The sequence below is a fragment of the Triturus cristatus genome, chromosome 9, assembly GCF_964204655.1.
Source record: "Triturus cristatus chromosome 9, aTriCri1.1, whole genome shotgun sequence".
Lineage (NCBI taxonomy): Eukaryota > Metazoa > Chordata > Amphibia > Caudata > Salamandridae > Triturus > Triturus cristatus.
Window position 1 is genome coordinate 1,055,010,272 of NC_140592.1, and position 18,259 is coordinate 1,055,028,530.

The 18,259-nt window shown below is 47.1% G+C and overlaps 1 protein-coding gene across 1 annotated transcript in view; it reads right to left on the reverse strand.

The window, feature by feature from the left end:
* Positions 1-209: 209 nt before the first annotated feature.
* SEC23A (SEC23 homolog A, COPII component) overlaps positions 210-18,259 on the reverse strand; it is a 989,636-nt gene continuing 971,586 nt past the window's right edge. Inside the window, exon 20 of the mRNA XM_085626924.1 lies at positions 210-582. Coding sequence (XP_085483050.1) covers positions 493-582 — 90 coding nt within the window. The 3' untranslated portion in view covers positions 210-492. The remainder of the gene's footprint in view (positions 583-18,259) is intronic.

The following is an 18,259-nucleotide window of genomic DNA, read 5'->3' on the forward strand; positions in this document are numbered from 1 at the left end:
AACATACCTCTGAAAATATCTAATATTTCAGACTTTCTAGATTTATCATGTTTGTCTTGTCTATATTAAATGTTGCAAGTGTTTCTTTACCAAAATATGTGAAGTTAACAAAAAGTATCGTTTCATTGCAACCATTGTGCATTTTTGTGCATTTCCCAGCCATGAAAGTAGGTATACCACACTGGCAAAAATAATGAAATTACAATGCATTTTAAAAAGGTTTATTTTATTGTTTCACATACGGTATACTTTCATTCAAAAATGGCATGTAAACTGTAGTGTGTATAAAGACAACTATTTGTATTTTTACATTTTCTGAATGCGATCTTGTAGAAATTAAGTAGTGCATAAAAGTACTTAGGCAGCATGTGCATTTCACATCACTCTGCTTTCTCTAGTTGAACCAAAGAAAGATAAATGTACAAATATTGCATTTGCTTTTCTCAATGGTGGTCATTGTTCACACCATTTCAGGCAGCATTATAGACAATTTTAGGCAGCACTAGAGACAGCGAGCTTCTTCAAATGATCCATGAATACTTGCAGACTGACATCATCAGTGAGAATTGGAGCACCAGAATCCTGGAATAGGTAAAAGAGAAAACATCATAGCATAATTATACTCAAACTAGAAAATTTAAATATACTCAGTTGTAAATCACAAAACTGCACAATACCAAAATGCAAGCTAGTTGTTATCTACATGGGAGAGTCCTAGTCATAAACGGAGTCAATTCTCGTACCAGTCACTATCCACACATCAGTAGACCTCGTTTTGATAACACCTGTCTGTGAGGACAAGAGTTGTAATAAGGGGATAGAGTGCAAACATAGATCGCCAAAACAGGGAGACATGCTGAAGAACACCAAAAGGAAAATGCTACTTACCAGTATGCATCTGTTCTTGGCATGTAGAGCTGCAGATCCACACACTTTGCATTAGATCGCCATCTGGTGTTGGGCTCGGATGATTGCACCTTAATGTTGTCTTAGAAGTCTTTGTAGTCACGAGATAGGTGACTCCTCCTTTAGATGATAGTGCGCATGGGCATCGACTCCATCCTCAGATTGGTTTTCGCCATAATGGGAAATGATGGTGTTAGTAGAAAAGAAAGAGATGTCCATGTGTGTATATCTAAGTAAGATAGAACTGGAGCAGATACAGGTCCCGGGGAGGTGGGTGGGCGTTTGTGGATCTGCAGCTCTACATGCCAAGAACGGATGCATACTGGTAAGTAGCATTTTCCGTTTGAGGCATATGAGCTGCAGATCACACACTTTGCATAGACTGTACAGCAGTATCTCCCCTAGCGGTGGTCACCTGTATCTGTTGCAGTAGTTTGAGAGAGTTTTAAGAACAGCTTGGCCTACAGAAGCTTGTTGCTTGGCTTGCACGTCAACACAATAGTGTTTAGTGAAGGTGTGTGTTGTAGACCATGTTGCTGCCTTACAAATGTCTTCAAGGGGAAAGTTCCCTAAGAATGCCATGGAAGCCCCTAGTTTGCGTGTTGAGTGCGCTCTAGGGGGAATTGTTAGTGTGCGTTTAGCCTTTTGGTAACATATTTGGATACATTTAAAAATCCACCTTGCAATCCCAGCTTTGGAGATGGGATTACCCTTATGTGGTGGGGAGAAAGCTACAAACAAATGTTTAGTTTTGCGAAAGGATTTAGTCCAGTCAATATAATAAAGTAGAGCTCTTTTGACTTCTAGCGTGTGAAAAGCTCTCTCTGCTACAGAGTCTGGGTTTTGGAAAAACACCGGTAACTCCACTTATTGGTTAAGATGAAATGCAGAGATGACTTTAGGCAGGAATTTTGGATTTGTTGTGAGAACCACCTTGTTACGATGTATTTGTAAGAAGGGTTCTTGTATGGTTAAAGCCTGGCTCTCACTCACCCTTCTGAGAGAGGTGATTGCAATAAGGAAAGCTACTTTCCACGTGAGGAACTGAAGCTCACATTTATGTAGAGGTTCAAATGGGGGTCCCATGAGCCTAGTAAGTACAATGTTGAGATTCCATACCGGAGAGGGTTGTAATGTGGGAGGAATGATTCTTTTAAGGCCCTCCATAAAGGCTTTAATTGCTGGGACCCTAAAAAGGGACAAGTGTTGGCTGTTTTGTAGGTAAGCTGCAAGTGCTGCTAGATGTAGGCGTATTGATGAGTATGCTAAATTACATCTTTGCACATGTAGTAAATAGCAAATGATGTTCTGGATGGACGCATCCAGAGGATCGATATTATTGTTAGTGTAGTAAATGGCAAATCTCTTCCATTTTGCCGCATAGCAGGCTCTGGTGGTAGGGCGTCTGGCTTCTTTAATGATATTCATACAGTCCGGTGGAAGGTTAAGGTAACCGAACTCTAGGACTTCAGGAGCCAGATTTATTTGAGTTGGATCGGGGTGCCTTATCTCTCCATGGTTCTGCGTTAGTAGTGATGGGGAGAGGCATAGTTTTTGGTGTGAGACAAGTGAGAGTTCCAATAGTGTTGTGAACCACGGTTGGCGTGCCCATGTGGGAGCTACTGAGATCATTTTTAGAGACGGTTGTCGGAGCTTGCGTACCACTGGTGGAATCAGTGGGAGTGGCGGAAAAGCGTACGTAAATCTGCCTGACCAGTTCATCCATATCGCATTGCCCTTGGACAGCGGGTGTGGAAACCTGTCGGCGAAGGTTGGGCATTTTGCGTTTTCGTGTGTGGCAAACAGATCTATGTCTGGTTGGCCTCACATTTGGAAGAATGGTAGAAGAACTTGTGGATGTAGTTCCCATTCGTGAATCTGTTGTGTTTGTCGACTTAACAGATCCGCAATCTGATTGTGAACTCCTGGAAGGTGCTCTGCAAGCAGGTATATGATTTGTTTTTGTACGTAATACATGGCTGTCATGTTGTCCGTTCGGATCAGGACAGCCTTGTTTTGTATATGGAGTTGGAATGATTTGAGAGCTAGGAATATTGCTAGCAGTTCCAGATGATTGATATGGAGCACTTTCTGTTGAGTGGTCCATTTGCCTTGAGTTGTGTTATTGAGGAGATGGGCTCCCCATCCTGTGAGGGATGCGTCTGTTGTTAGTACTATCTGTGGAACAGGCTCGAGGAACGGCTGCCCTTTGGATACGTTTGTTGTGTTCCACCACTTCAGAGAGCGACGTGTGCGGCTGTCCACCAACACCAGATCTGTAAGTTGTCCCTGAGCCTGATTCCACTGATGTGCCAGACATTCCTGTAAGGGACGCATCTGAAGTCTTGCATAAGGTATAATAAATATGCAAGATGCCATCATGCCTATGAGTTGCATGAACACTCTGACTGGGAAAGAGTGTTGGGTGTGAAATTTGTTGATAAGAGGTTGTATACTGGCTTTCCTGACTGTACTGGGATACGCTAGAGCTGTGGAAGTGTTTATTGTGGCCCCTAGATCTTGATGTACCTGAGAGGGCTGGAAATGCGACTTGGTATAGTTGATGGTGAACCTCAAGTTGTGCAGCGTTTGGACGGTTTGATGAGTGTGTTGAACACACTGGTTGAATGATTTGGCTTTTATCAGCCAGTCGTCCAGATATGGGAAGACATGGATTTGTTGTCTTCTTAGGTGTGCTGCTACCACTGCAAGGCACTTGGTAAATACTCTAGGAGCAGTGGTGACTCCGAGTGGAAGGACTTTGAACTGATAGTGTTGTCCGTCTACCACAAACCTTAGATACTTCCTGTGAGCAGGATGTATGGGAATGTGGAAGTAGGCGTCCTTGAGATCTAGTGTGGCAAGGAAGTCCCCTTGCTGGAGCAGTGGGAGCACTTGTTGGAGAGTGATCATGTGAAAATGATCCGAGTGTATATACAGATTGAGAGGTCTTAGGTCGAGTATTTGCCTTAGGGTCCCGTCCTTTTAGGGGATTAGGAAATACAGGGAGTAAACCCCTGTTCCCTGATTTAGTAAGGGGACTGGCTCTATGGCGTGCTTCTGAAGCAGCGAGAGAAGTTCTTGTTTTAAAAGTGTAAGATGTCCTGTGGACATTGGACGCTGCTTGGGTGGTATGTTTGGGGGGGGTAGCTGTAAGTTCCAGGCAGGAACCATATTGGATAATTTGTCTTACCCACTTGTCTGTTGTGATGGAGTGCCAGACAGGTAGGCTGTGATAATCTTCCCCCGACCGGAGTGGAATGGTCTGGGGGGAGTGGAGGGAAGTCACTGTTTTGCAGCAGGGGAGGTGCGAGTGTTGTTGTTACCTCAGCCTCTCCCTTTGTTGTTGTTCCCTCTGTATCCTCCTGTAAAATATCCTCTATTGGGGGATGTTTGGGTGGTGTTTTTAAAGGAAGATGAGGTATCTGTGCCCACGTTTTTGGAGGCTCCTCTATAGAAGGAGCGACGAAAGGAGCCACGTGTGTGCGGAGACTGCAATGCTCCCATGGACTTAGCAGTCTCTGTGTCTTTTTTCATTTTTTCAAGAGCAGTTTCTACAGCCGGTCCAAAAAGTTGTTCTTGATTGAACGGCTGATTTAGAATGGTGGTCTGGACCTCTTGCTTAAAACCTGAAATGCGTAGCCAGGCATGTCGCCTGAGCAGTACACTAGTATTAATGGAGGCAGTGTCTGCTGCATCAAGGGCACATTTAATTGAGGCGTTTGTTATTAGTTTGCCCTCCTGGATTAGATCATTTGCTTGAGTTTTATATTGGTCAGGCAAATACTGTAATAGGGTTTCCAACTGGTCATAGTGGGCCCTATCATATCTAGCGAGCAGTGCTTGAGTGTTGGCTATGCGCCAGTGATTGGCCGCCTGCGCAGCTACTCTTTTGCCAGAAGCATCTAGTAGTTTAGATTCTTTATCAGGGGTGGTGTATCCCCGGAGGTTTGGGAGTTAGCACGCTTCCTGGCGTTGGAAACGACTAATGAATCTAAGGGCAGCTGACCTTTGATGTACACAGGGTCGTCAGGGGCAGGTCTATATTTTTTATCTATTCTAGGGTTAAGAATCCTGGCCCATACAGGATCTTTGAATATGTCAGGGGCATGTTTAATGACCCCTTTAATCATTGGTAATATTTGCACGGTTTTTTGGGACTGTTCAAATGTATCTAGAAGGAAATCCTCCTCTGTTGTCTCAGAGTGCATATGCACACCGTGAAAAACAGTAGCCCTATTGATTAGTTGTCCAAAACCAATATTGTCATCTGGGGTAGATGGTGTTTTTGGGTATGGTTGGGGGATTGGGAGGTCTGGTGGATCTTTTGGGTCGTTGTAATCCCAATCATCTTGTGGTGGGTCGTCTGGATCCGTGAACGGGTCATTAGGGTCTCCCCCCACCCCTAGGTCATCATCATCATCATCTTGTGGTGGAGAAGTTACAGGTGGAGGCGGTGTAACAGGTTTGGGGAGAGGAAGGGGGTTAGAAGGAAGGACAGGAGAAGAAGGAGGCATAGGTGATGTGGCACAGTCCTTCTTCACAGGCACTGGATGGGTGTGTGCTGTGTCTAACTTCCTTTTCTTGCATGGCACAGCTGTGACATGTCCTGTTTTGGGGTTAACGTAGATCTTTTTCTGTCTGGGATCAACAGGATCTGGATGAAAAAGTTCCTCTTCCTCGGTAACCGCTTTCGGCACCGATTTCTTTGGTTCCGAGCGGGGCTGGTGTTGAGTTTTATGCTCTTTGACCTTAGGAGGCATGGTAAAATCCTTAGGCTTGTTCGTCGGTTCCGAAGATTTTGGTTTCGGAGCCGAGGCGTGATCCTTAGGCTTAGAAGTGTTCGAAGCCGGTTTATCTGTGGGCCTCGAGGTGTTCGGGCCGGTTTGTCTTTCGACGTGGAAGGAATCGGAGCCGATTTCGGAGCAGAGTGTTCTTTTGGCTTTGGTGCCGAAGGTGCCAGCGGGACTATTATATGCGGTTTGCTCGGTCCCAAGCTACCGGAAGGCTTGTCTTTTTTCTTCGGAGCCGGGCCCGGAGGCGGGGCTTCTGAAGTGTGCTTTCGGTCGCGACTGGGGCCAGCAGGCGAAGTCTTGACCAGTGCCTTCTGTTTTGGTGGTGGGGTTGGGGTAGGGGCAGTAGTACTCACTCGTTGACCAGGAGTGATAGGGTCGTCCGAGTCTTCTGCCTCTGACACGATTTCCAGATCTTTGGAATCTTCTTCTGGGACATCTGGGCCTTCATCGAAGATGTCCACTGGTTCCGGAGCTGATCTCTGCGCCATGATGTGTCGTCGAGCCCGACGATCTCGAATAGTCGATCGAAAGGAGGCACAGGCTGGGCAGATGGACTTGTGTTCTGGCGAGAGGCACAGGTTACAGACCTTATGATGGTCACTGTGGGGGAATTTCGCTCCACACTGGGGGCATTTTTTGAACGGCATCCTTTCCATGAGCCGTAGGCCGTACGGCGTCGATAGGCCCAGCGGCCCGTGTCGACGACTGGAATCGAGCCGATGAAGGGTGCGTCGAGGATTTCGATGTTTGAAGTGAATCCGAAGAGTTTGAGAAAGTTTTGCGCATCGAAAAAGTTTGAAACTAAAGTTTCGAACCGGTGAGCAAATGTTGCATCCAGACCCATAGGCGGGAAAAAACAATCTGAGGATGCAGTCAATGCCCATGCGCACTGTCGTCCAAAGGAGGAGTTACCTATCTCGTGACTACAAAGGCTTCTTCTAAGACAACAATAAGGTGCAAGCATCCGAGTCCAACACCAGATGGCGATCTAATGCAAAGTGTGTGATCTGCAGCTCATATGCCTCGAACAGAGCGTTACCAAGGTAAGCAGCTTTTTGTTGAGATGGATACTTCTACCTGCAGATTCCTCAACTCAACTTTTGAATAGATTCCCCAAGCAGTAGGAGGGTATATTATTGGTTATACCAGGAAATCCTGAAGCACTAAGCGAGCAAAGTGACCTTTCCTCCTAATTTCAGAGTCCAAAAGATTATGCTCTGGTGGAATGAGCACAAACACCTTCTGGTGGCTCCTTGTGTGCCATGGTGTAGTTGATCTTGATGCACAGTGTGGTCATCTAGCCTGAATTCAAGAGCCACTTAGAAGCTGACGGCTCTTAAGCAGGTGAAGTCTTTCTTCCTCCTTCGTTGGATGCAGAGGAGGATAGAAAGCTGGACAGGTAATGGACCAAGCTAGGTGGAAGGGGGTAATCACTTTTGGCAGCAACACAACTATGGTTCTCAACACCAGCTTGCCTGGGAAGAAAGAGGGAAATGGAGACTTCACAGATAAGGCTTGTAACTCACTTACAAGTCTGACATAATGCAATGAAAAAGACTGTCTTAAAAGTAGTAGCCTTAAAGGACAACTATGCAGTGGTTCAAATGGGGAACACATAATGAATACAAGAACAAGGTTGCGGTCCCATAGGGGCATAATAAATGGAGTAGGTGGAAACTTGTTAGTGAGCCCTTTCAAAAACATGACAACAATGGGTAACTATAAGATGGACGTCTGATCCGGCAAACCGAGAAAAGCCGATGAATCAGACAATTAATCTTCAACAATGCCCACGGCACAGTACTGTCGGTCCAGCGAGAAGGCAAATTGTAAAATGTCAAATAAACTGGCTTGAAGAGGATCTATGGAGTTATCAGATCACCATGTGACAAATTTGTCTCACCAGCTTAAATAGACGGATTTGGCAGATTGTAACTGTAAATATAATTTAACATCCACCATTTCAGGGGGCAGGTAAAATAATTCAGGTTGCTTCGTTCAATCTCCAGGCATGCAGATGCAGGCTTTGGAGGCTGGGGTGTAAAACGTGCTTCTGCGACTGGAGGGCTACCCTGTTAGGGAGATGGAGCAGAAGGCACAGGGAAATGTGAATAAGGTCTGCATACCACAACCTTCGTGGCCAGTCCGCCAGGCATCTATGATTATTTGGGCATAGTTAAGATGAATTTTCCTTAAAATGAGAGGAAATCAAAGGTATGGGAGGTAGCATGTAGTAAAGCGAAACGTTCTACCTCAAGCAAAACACTCTACCCAATGCACTCTGTATCAGATAGTGGAGGGCACAAAAGTTTGGGCAGTGAGCTTTCTCTGGAGTGGAAAGTGGTCTATCTGAGGGTTTCTTCACAGCTGGAAAATGTTGTGATAGACCTCCCAATGAAGTCACCATGCGTCGATGGCAAGCTCACGCCAGCTGAGACTGTCCACCCGCATGTTGAACTTGAAGAGCAGGTGATTTGCGACTAAGTAGATTTTACAGTCCTGAGCCCAGAGCCAGAGTTGCGTAGCTTCTTGGCAGAGAAGATGCAACCCTACTCCCCTTCCTGTTTTTTGATGTACCACATTGTGGTTTGGTTGTTCATAGAGATATGGTCCGACTGACTGAAAATGGAAGGGAATAAGGCTTTGAGTGCCAGACGTATTGCCTGTAATTCCAACAGACTGATATGCAAACTATATTCTTTTGGAGACTAGATGCCTCTGATTGCAGATTCCTCAGATGGGCTCCCCAACCTAGGGTGGAGCATCCGTGATCACAGTTATCACCTGAGGGAGAAGGTAAAATGGCTTTGTGTGTGTAAGGTTGCAGTTTACACTCCATCAACGTAGATCTGCTGCAGTATCGCTGGATATTTTGTTACAGCTGTGGAGATCTCCGTTGTGTTGGAACTACTGCCTGTGGAGAAACCACTGGAGGGCCATGCAGGAGGCTAGGAGACCGAGCAGATGTAAGACAGTCCAGGTTGGAACGATTGCTCCTCTCTGAAACATTGCAATCATAGCCTGATTATCTTGAACTCGGGCCTCTCCCATATATCCTTAAGGGTACACTTAGCATCCATTTTCAGATACAGACTGTTTTGTCCAATTGTCCTTGTGGTCCAACAGCCTTGTCAAGGAGTTTATGAAGGGTCTCTTCTGGGCTTACTCACCTGTTAAGCCTCCTCCAGTGCTTTGGCAGCTGAACTCATGAGCTTTCCATTTGAGCCTATTCACAAGTGTTATCTCAAATTCCTTTCTTGGAAGGTGGCTTTCCTCTTAGCCATCACGTCTGCACAATGTATTAAGTGAAATACAGGCTTTCACCATAAAATAAACTTACCTTCAGTTCCAACCAGACAGAGTAGTACTACGTACCAATCCTTCATTTATTCCCATGGTGCCTTCAACATATCACCTCAATGAAGCAGTTGTTCTGCCTACAATCTTTCCTAACCCTTCAACGGCGGAGAGAGCAATACACTCACTAGACATTAAGCGCTGTTTGAAATTCGACTTACAAGGAACAAAGTCTGCAAATAAACTCGGTTGCTCATCTCTTTCTCTGCTCCTAGAAAGGGTCTAGCCTTAAAGGGGCTCGTATTGCTCGCTGGGTCTCCTCCGTCATACTCTTCAGTCATGAAAAAGGCTGGGCATCCACTGCCGGTGAAGGCTCACTCAACTCGAAAGATTGCAGCCTTTTCAGCCCTGTTTGCAGGTGTATCTCTGCCTGACATCTGCAGGGCAGCGACATGGATGAACACTCACACCTTCACAAAGCATTACTGCCTTGATGGCTGGAGGAAAACAGATGTAACAGTCGATCAAGCTACCCTACTACGTCTGTTCGCATAAGGTATACATCTAATAAGATCATTCTTGTTCATGCTTTGATGTTTTGTAACTGCTTTTCTTGAGTTTAGTAAAAGATATTTCTATGCATCTTCTAATCATTGTACAATTTAAAAAAAAGTCAGGCTTGGCTTGTTGTGTTTGGTTGAGTGTCATGGTGGGATGGTTCGCCTTCCCACCAATATTACTCTTTGGATACTGCTAACCAGTCTGATTCAAGCATGTGAATCTATAAAATATACAATACTGGAGAACCACAGTGTACAGGTAAGTAACTTGTTATTCTCTTGCTCTGGCCATGGACATCTTAGTTTCCTGTTCTTTGAGCGAATTCGGGTTCATCTTTTGACAATGCCCAGGCGCTGATGTAAAGGTCAGATCCTAGGCACCACAAGCGGATGTCGTGAGGGTCCGAAATGGACATCTATCTATCACAGTCTCAACAAGCTTTGAACTCTGACTGATTAGGAGGTGACTGTAGGAAAGTAGGATCTTTCTGGCATATTTACCCCCACTTTTTGCCTGGTGTCAGTGTGTTTTAACTGTATAACACTGGGACCTTGCTGTACCCCAGTACGTCCCTAGTATACGGTACTAAGGTACCAAGGGCATTGGTACACCAGGAGTCTCCCATGGGCGGCAGCATGTATTGTGCTACCCATTTTTTTTAAAACCTTTATTAACCGCAGTTGCGTCATTTTACAATGTACGTTCACTAACCAAAGTGTCGGATCAGCGAAACAAAACACACATGTCCAGATAGTGAGACACAGACATTCAGCCGGCAACCCGGAGGTCCGGCGGCGATATACAGGTGAACATTTGTATAGGAATCAGGTGCGTCCATTGGGTAAAAGTGGGTCTATGGTGCTTTTCTGTGTTTTGTCGTGGTGCTGTCAGAAAGGCCGAGAGCCCGCAGCGCCTGCGTCCGCGGTCTTTTTCCCGTATGGATAAGGCGTTCCTCTGTGTCTAGGAGGGAGCTTCTGAGTAGGGTGGAGTGATCATATCATATCTTCCCGTTTGAGCCCGTATCCGGGTACTGTGCGCGCTGCTTCAGGCTGCGGCAGCAGCAATCCCCGCGCGCGCGCCATGGTCGCACCGCAAGTGATGCCCGGCAGCAGTCTCCTGTAGGGCAAAAATGAGAGGCGCTAGGGGGCAAGCAGAGGGGGCCGGGAGCCAACTCTGTCTTGATCTCAGGGACGTCGCCACCCAGCTAGCAAGGCAGCGACGTCCTCCAAAGACTCAGGTTATCCCTTGGTCCCGGCAGGCCACCTGAAAGGCTGTGAGGAGGTCGTCCCAAAGCCGGGCGATGGGGAACTTCCGGAGCCCTGCAGTTTCCTCACGGAGTAGTACCGCACTCTCCGCCTGCGCCCAGTTAACGAAGGAGGCCTTCCAATGTTTGATGTGCGGGGGGATCGCTGCCTTCCAATGTTTGGTGAGCAAGCGTTTGGCCGTTATGAGACCCATATCCCAAAAGCGCGCCTGTGCTTTGTTTGCTTTTGTGCGCTTATGTATTGTGCTACCCATGGGAGCCAATGCAAACTATGCCTGCCATTGCAGCCTGCTTAAAATGGTTCCTGCACCTTACATTTCAGATACATGGTTTTCCTTATAGCCTGGTCACTGCACTAAAAACCTAAAAGACAGCCCACAGGCAGGGTGGATGGTTCTAAGCATGAGGGTGCCCCTGCACGAGCAGAGACAGCCCTACAAACGCCGGAGTCCATTTTCTGGCTTTGTAATTGTGGGGAAGACATGTTAAGTTATGTAGTGGACACTGGCAAAACTGAGATGTCCAACTACATGACAGCTTCACTGAACCCGGTCAGGTTTTTGTCACCTGCCAAGCCAGTGGTAAGTTAGTTGGCACTACAAAGGCCCCCTTAATCCCACTCCCAGTGGTGGGGTTTCCATGGAGAAGGTAGGGATTGACATAGTAGGTCCCCTAGACCCTCCAACAGCCTCTGGGAACAGTTATATCCTAGTGGTGATGGACCATGCCACCAGATACTCAGAAGATATTCCCCTTAGGACTGTTACCGCTCCTGTAGTGGCCAAAGCACTCTTACTTTTCAGAGTGGGTTTTCCTAAGGAAGTGGTGTCAGACAGAGATGCCAACTTCATGTCTGGCTACCTGAAAGCTATGTGCAAAGAGTGAGGAGAAAATTATAAATTTAACACACCTTACCATCCACAGTGCAATGGTCATTCAGGGCATATAGGACTACCAGACAATGAGTTTACGTGCTATTTATGGTATTAAAGCAACAGAAGTTAGATTAGGACTGAATGCAACAAAGCTTTAAACATGAGGGAGGGGGAGAGTGACAACGTTTTAAGCGGGTCAGTTTCTTCACTGCATCCCGGATTAGCTCCTTTCTCTCTCTGGTGTTGGGTCCTTCGGTTCTTGTCCCTGGCCGTCCCAGAAGAAGTGGAGAGGTGGTCTACTTCCCTCGAAATAAACACATAGGACAACAAGTCAGGCGTCTGTACAGTCGGTCTTAACGAAGAGGTTATCCCTTCACCGTCACCCAGGGTGCTCTCAACTTTCGTCGGTGTTGCCAGCTCTATACCTTAAGCCGCAACCACTGTTTTTAGTGCCGGGGTCGTGGCTGGTGGTGTCCCACCGCTCTGCTCTCCTTCTGGCCGGTTTGACTCTGGCGCAGTGCCTCCTGGCACTATCCTGCTGCTTCCCGTCGACCTTTCCGTCTGGGGGCTCTCGCTCTGGTCCTCATCGTCCCTCTTTTTCCACGGCGTCGACTGTGTTCCTTCTTTCTTCCTTTTCTCTTTGTGTCTTTGTGAGTGGCAAGCCAAGTCAAGGGAGCATGGTCCGTTACAAGAAAGAAGGTCCATCCTAACAAATAGTATTGCAAGGCTTCCATGGCCCATTTGATGGCCAGACATTCTTTCTCCATGGTTGCATAGTGTACCTCCCGAGGAAATAGTTTCCAACTGAGGTACAACACTGGTTGAAGATCACCCAATTTATCTGGTTGTGACAACACAGCCCCTAACCCGCGATCAGACGCGTCCGTTTGCAACACAAAAGGTTTCTCAAAATCGGGACATGTCAGGACAGGGGCCTTACACAACAATGACTTCAACTGCTGAAAACTCTTCTCTTGAACACTAGTCCATTTTATTTTCTGACTGGGTTGTTTATTGGTTAGTAAATCGGTGAGAGGACAGGCTACCTCTGAAAATTGGGGAATGAAACGTCGATAGTAGCCCACTAAACCTAGGAAGGCTCGGACATCTTTTTTTGTTGTGGGACGGGGAATTCCCTGAATAGCTTTAAGCTGGTTGTGCTGGGGTTGTAGTGTTCCGGCCTGTATGGAATATCCCAAATACTCTATATAATCTGTGCCTAGGGTCGTTTTCTAAGAGTTCAGGGTTAAACCAGCCTGATGAATGGAGGAGAAGATGTTCTGTAGATGTTGTTTGTGTATCTCCCAATCCGAGCTACACACAACAATGTCATCAAGGTACGCTACCGCATATTGCTGATGAGGTCGCAATATCACATCCATTAACCTTTGGAAGGTTGCCGGGGCACCATGTAGCCCGAAGGGCATCACTCTAAATTGATATAGCCCAGAGGGGGTGGAGAAGGCTGCTTTCTCTCTGTCTGTCGGGTTCAGGGGTACTTGCCAATACCCTTTTGTGAGATCGATGGTGGACATCACCTGTGCTCCTCCTAGTCTCTCTATTAACTCGTCAACCCTGGGCATGAGATAATTGTCAAATTTTGAATGGGCATTTAGCTGGTGAATGTCAATGCGGAATCTAAGACTCCCATCTGGATTGGGTACCAACACCACTGGTGAGCACCAACTGCTCTGGGACGGTTCAATAATCCCCGCTTGTAACATGGCCTCTACGTCCTGCTCTACAGCTTGCCTTCTAGCTGCTGGGATGCGAGAAGGTCTCAGCTTGACCACCGTTCCCGGTTCGGTCTCGATCTCATGCATAACCAGTGAGGTACGCCCTGGTGTACTAGAACTCAGCTCTGGGAAACGGTCTAAGAGGCCATACAACTGGGATTTCTGGTCTGAGGTGAGAAGATTTCCAGTGTGGAGTCTCTCTCCAGTGGTCTCTCGAAAGGGTTAAATGGGAATCTCCATACGCTTATTGAGAGTAACATGGTTAACCCTCACTTGCACATCACCACTCAGTGTAAAGGAACTCTCCCATTTTTTTTAGAAGGTTTATATGGAAGATTTGGCCCCAGTCCCTGTTTGTGGAACTGCTATCCTGTACGTGACAGGTGTAACTTTTTGCAACACCTGATAAAGACCCTGCCAAGTCGCTAGTAACTTTTTATCTGATGACGGCAGAAGTATCAATACTTCATCCCCGTTTGTCAGTTCCCTCATTCTTGTTCCTTTGTCATAAAAGGTTTTCTGTTTTTGCTATGCTTTCTCTAGGTTCTGATGCACTTCCTCCACAGGTTATGTAGGGTAGTTTTTAAAGAGGTTGTGTACCCTAACAATGGTTTTCCCTCATCCTCCTCTTCGGTCCATTGCTCGGCCGCCATGTCCAAAAGTGTACGTGGTCGTCGTCCAAAAAGCAGCTCAAAAGGACTGAACCCTGTAGACTTTTGTTCATGGGTTCTGATTGCAAACAGCACTTAGGGTAGTTTACAGTCCCAGTCTTTCCCAGAATCATTTATACCCTTTCTCAAGATCGTTTTTATGGCCCGGTTGTATCTCTCCATCAACCCATCAGTTTGTGGATGGTAAACCGCTGTGCAAATCTGTCTAACTCCTAGTAAAGTGCAGATTTCCTTCATTAATGTGGACATAAAGGGGGTTCTCTGGTCGGTGAGCATCTCAGTTGGGAAACAAACTCTCGAAAAAAATGAAATCATTGCCTGAGCTACTGAGTTTGTGGTCATGCTTGTCAGGGGCACTACCTCAGTGGCATAATTCACTAGCACCAGAATAAATTGATGTCCTCGAGTGTAGGGAAGTAGAGGTCCTACCAAATCCATGCCTACTCTCTTAAAGGGGACATCAATTATGGGTAACTGTTGCAACGGTACTCTTCTGTCAGTGGAGGTATTTACCAATTGACATCTGGGACAGGCTGCACAGAACTTGGCAACCTCCTTATATATGCCTGGCCAATAGAATTTTTCTAGCAAATACTTAAGAGTGTGTTCCTGTGCATAGTGACCACCCCCAGACTAATTATGTGCTATGTGTAGTGTCTGTTCTCGAAAGGCTAGGGGTATCAGCAGCTGTTCGACCCGGTGGTTAGATGACCCACTGAGTCTATATAGGAGTCCTTTCCTTATACAAAAGTATGGTCCTGCCTTGTCGGGGTCTTCCTCTTGAGCTTGTGTCCACGCCTGGGCCAAGGTACTGTCTTCTCTCTGAGCTGCTCAAAAATTCCTCATCGTGTCGGAGTCATCTGGGGAGGAAAGGAGACAGGTGACGGGTAACAAACCTGTTGCTCTAAAGTCTGCCCTGTCTTTTCTTGGCTCGGGTTTTATGGGTTTTTGTCTCTGCACCAACTATGTCTGTGGTGGCAAAAGGGGCTTTTTAAAAAAAAAGATTTTTGCATATTAATATAGCGCAAGCTCGACCCGAAGGTATTGGAGCGCTTTACATACCACCGTATTTACATTACACATTCAGTCGCGGGGAGATGAAGTGATTTGCCCAGAATCACAGGTTGTGGACGCGACCTCGAGGCTCGAACCCTGGTTTCCTGCACCAGAGGCGGCAGCGCAGCCGACAGACCACATCCTCTCCCCTTCTTGTAACCACTCGGCATCAGTTCGTCTTTTGGTTATGTTGAGTAAGTACTCGTCAAAACGAGGTAAGTCTGTGCCTAAGAGAACCTTTTCCGCTAAAGCTGGTACTATCCCTACCTGTCGGACCTGTGAGTCTCCTTCTATGTCCAGTAATACTTCAGCCAGAGGATACACTCTGATGTCTCCATGCACGCATGAGACCTGTATCTGAGCCTCATCAGAAATTTGACTGAGAGGTAGTAGCTCTCGAGCAACAATCGTGTGATGACAACCTGTGTCTAACAGTGCTTCTATGGGCATACCGTTCAGACGGATGGTAGTTTTATATCTCCCTGGGGTTCCACCTGTGGCTAACACCCTACCTCTGGACCATCCTCCCTCCATGGGTTCTACTCCATCCCCTTTGATTGGGCAATTCCTGGCAATGTGTCCCCACTCTGAACACCGGAAGTACTAGGGCCCTGCTTGAGTCAGTGGGGAATTCAAAGGAGGTCTATTTGTACCCCTATTCCCTCCTACGTTTCTCTGTTCTCCTGCTTTGGGACAATTCTGGGTGTAGTTATGGGTGTTCTGGAAGATTGGAATCTGAATTCTGGGGACCTGTGGTAAGCACAAGCTAACTCTACCGCGGTCTTAACCATTAAGTTGGGATGCTGTTTTATCCAGGACCGGGTGTTGCTGGGTAAAGCATCTAGGTATTGTTCTAAGTACACCTTAGCAATGACGTCCTCCATGGGCGATGGGGTGGGTTGTAACCACCTCTCACCTAGATCCCTGATGCGATAGAAAAGAGCCCTAGGGTTGTCCCCTGTTGCCCATTTCTCCTTACGGAACTTAGCTCTACAATACTCTGTGTCATAGCCCATCTTTCCAGGATCGTTTTCTTAATTTCTGGATAAGGGGTGAGTCCTGCTGGGTTGGCTGCTTGATACGCGGCTTGTAATTCGCCTGATAGGAGGGGTGCTATGCACTGGCCCCATCTTTTTGGGGGCCAAGTAGTGGTGGTCGCTACTCTTACGAAATTTACGAAAAAATAGTCAGGGTCGTCGCCTTCCTGACATTTCTGTAACACAGAGCTAGGGACATTTGGGTGTACTCTGGCCGTTGAGATAGCATCCATTAAACGTAAAATGGCAGTGTCCTGCACTTGTTGATTGGTGGTTAACCGTGTCGCTTGTTCTTTAAGTGCAGTCTGCAGAGCCTCTCTTTCTTTCTGGGCGTTCTGACTCTGTTGCTCCAGAACTAGCTGTAAATGTCTTTGGCCTTCTGCCAGTTGAGTGACCATAGCCTCCATGGTAATCCCACTACTGACACCACTTGTGGTCATTCAGGGCATATAGGACTACCAGACGATGAGTTTACATGCTATTTATTGTATTAAAGCAACACAAGTTAGATTAGGACTAAATGCAACAAAGCTTTAAACATGAGGGAGGGGGAGAGTGACAACGTTTTAAGCGGGTCAGTTTCTTCACTGCATCCCGGATTAGCTCCTTTAGCTCTCTGATGTTGGGTCCTTCTGTTCTTGTCCCTGGCCGTCCCAGAAGAAGAGGAGAGGTGGTCTAATTCCCTCGAAATAAACACATAGGACAACAAGTCAGGCGTCTGTACAGTCGGTCTTAATGAAGAGGTTATCCCTTCACCGTCACCCAGGGTGCTCTCAACTTTCTTCAGTGTTGCCAGCTCTATACCTTAAGCCGCAACCACTGTTTTTAGTGCCTCACACCCACCAATACCTTCTTAGTGCTTTTATATAAACATGCACATGCAGTGGGGTGCTCAAAACCCTATGGGTGCCCTTTTCTCCACTTTGCTAAGGAAAAGAGGCTCAAAAACGGTACTTGCCTTAAGCCACGACCCTCCGGGGTCGTGGCTGGGGGAGTCCCACCGCCCTGCTCTCCTTCTGGCCAGTTTGACTCTGGCGCAGTGCCTCCTGGCACTATCCTGCTGCTTCCCGTTGACCTCTCCGTCTGGGGGCTTTCACTCTCGTCCTCGTCGTCTCTTCTCCTCCCACGGCGTCGACTGTGTTCCTTCTTTCTTCCTTTTCTCTGCTCCCGCGTTCTCGTGGACCTTCCCCTCCGCGTTCTTCCTCACCTCGCTATCCGCCTCCATCCCGGTCGTTTCCGCCATTTTCGTCACTTCCGCCTGCAACGCTGGAATGCCGACTTCCTCCTCCGAGTGTCCGGACCCTGCTGCCACACTGGAAATCCCGTCAGAGGACGTCACAGGATTACAGTTAGTTAAAAGATTCAACAACGCCCTCAAAGGTATGGTTATGGGAATATCTGACAAGCTCAGGAGGAGATAAGATGTCATATTACCTTACCTTCTTTTTGCCTACAGAGAGGTTCCACAGTAGGGAGTGGGTTACAGTCAGTTTCACCTTCTGTTTGGACATCCAGTTAGGGGTCCACTTTGTCTAGCCTCCCAAGTAAGACATTGTAACTATGTGCTAGGCCTGCATTCACGTATGGCTGAGTAAATGGCTTCCGGAAACTGCTCAAAACACACTTCTTTATCACAGCACACTAGCAGGATTCTCTCTTTAGTCTCTCCGCTCCGCAAAGCACTAGGAGGCCGAAGGGTAGCGAAGCGCTATACAAATCCAATTTCATTCATTCATTCAAATGCAGAAGGCCAGCAAAAATCTGGAAGCCAGCCAAGAACTTCTGAAATCATGGCTTGACCAAAAGGCTGTTTGGTTTATCAGCCAGGGCAGAAGGTGTGAGTGTTGGAGCCTCTGGCCCCAAGAGCACTCCAAGACAAGTGGAGTGCCCCCATACCATCCTGGAGAAGAAAGGTGAGGTCACCTACCTGGAGGACCTAGGTACTCCTAGAAGTCCCCATAGGGTGCTTCATATGAACCGCCTGAAGCCTTACTTTGACAGAGCCGACATGAGCTTCCTCATGGCTACTGATGAGGGACAGGAGGAAGAGAGTGACCCTC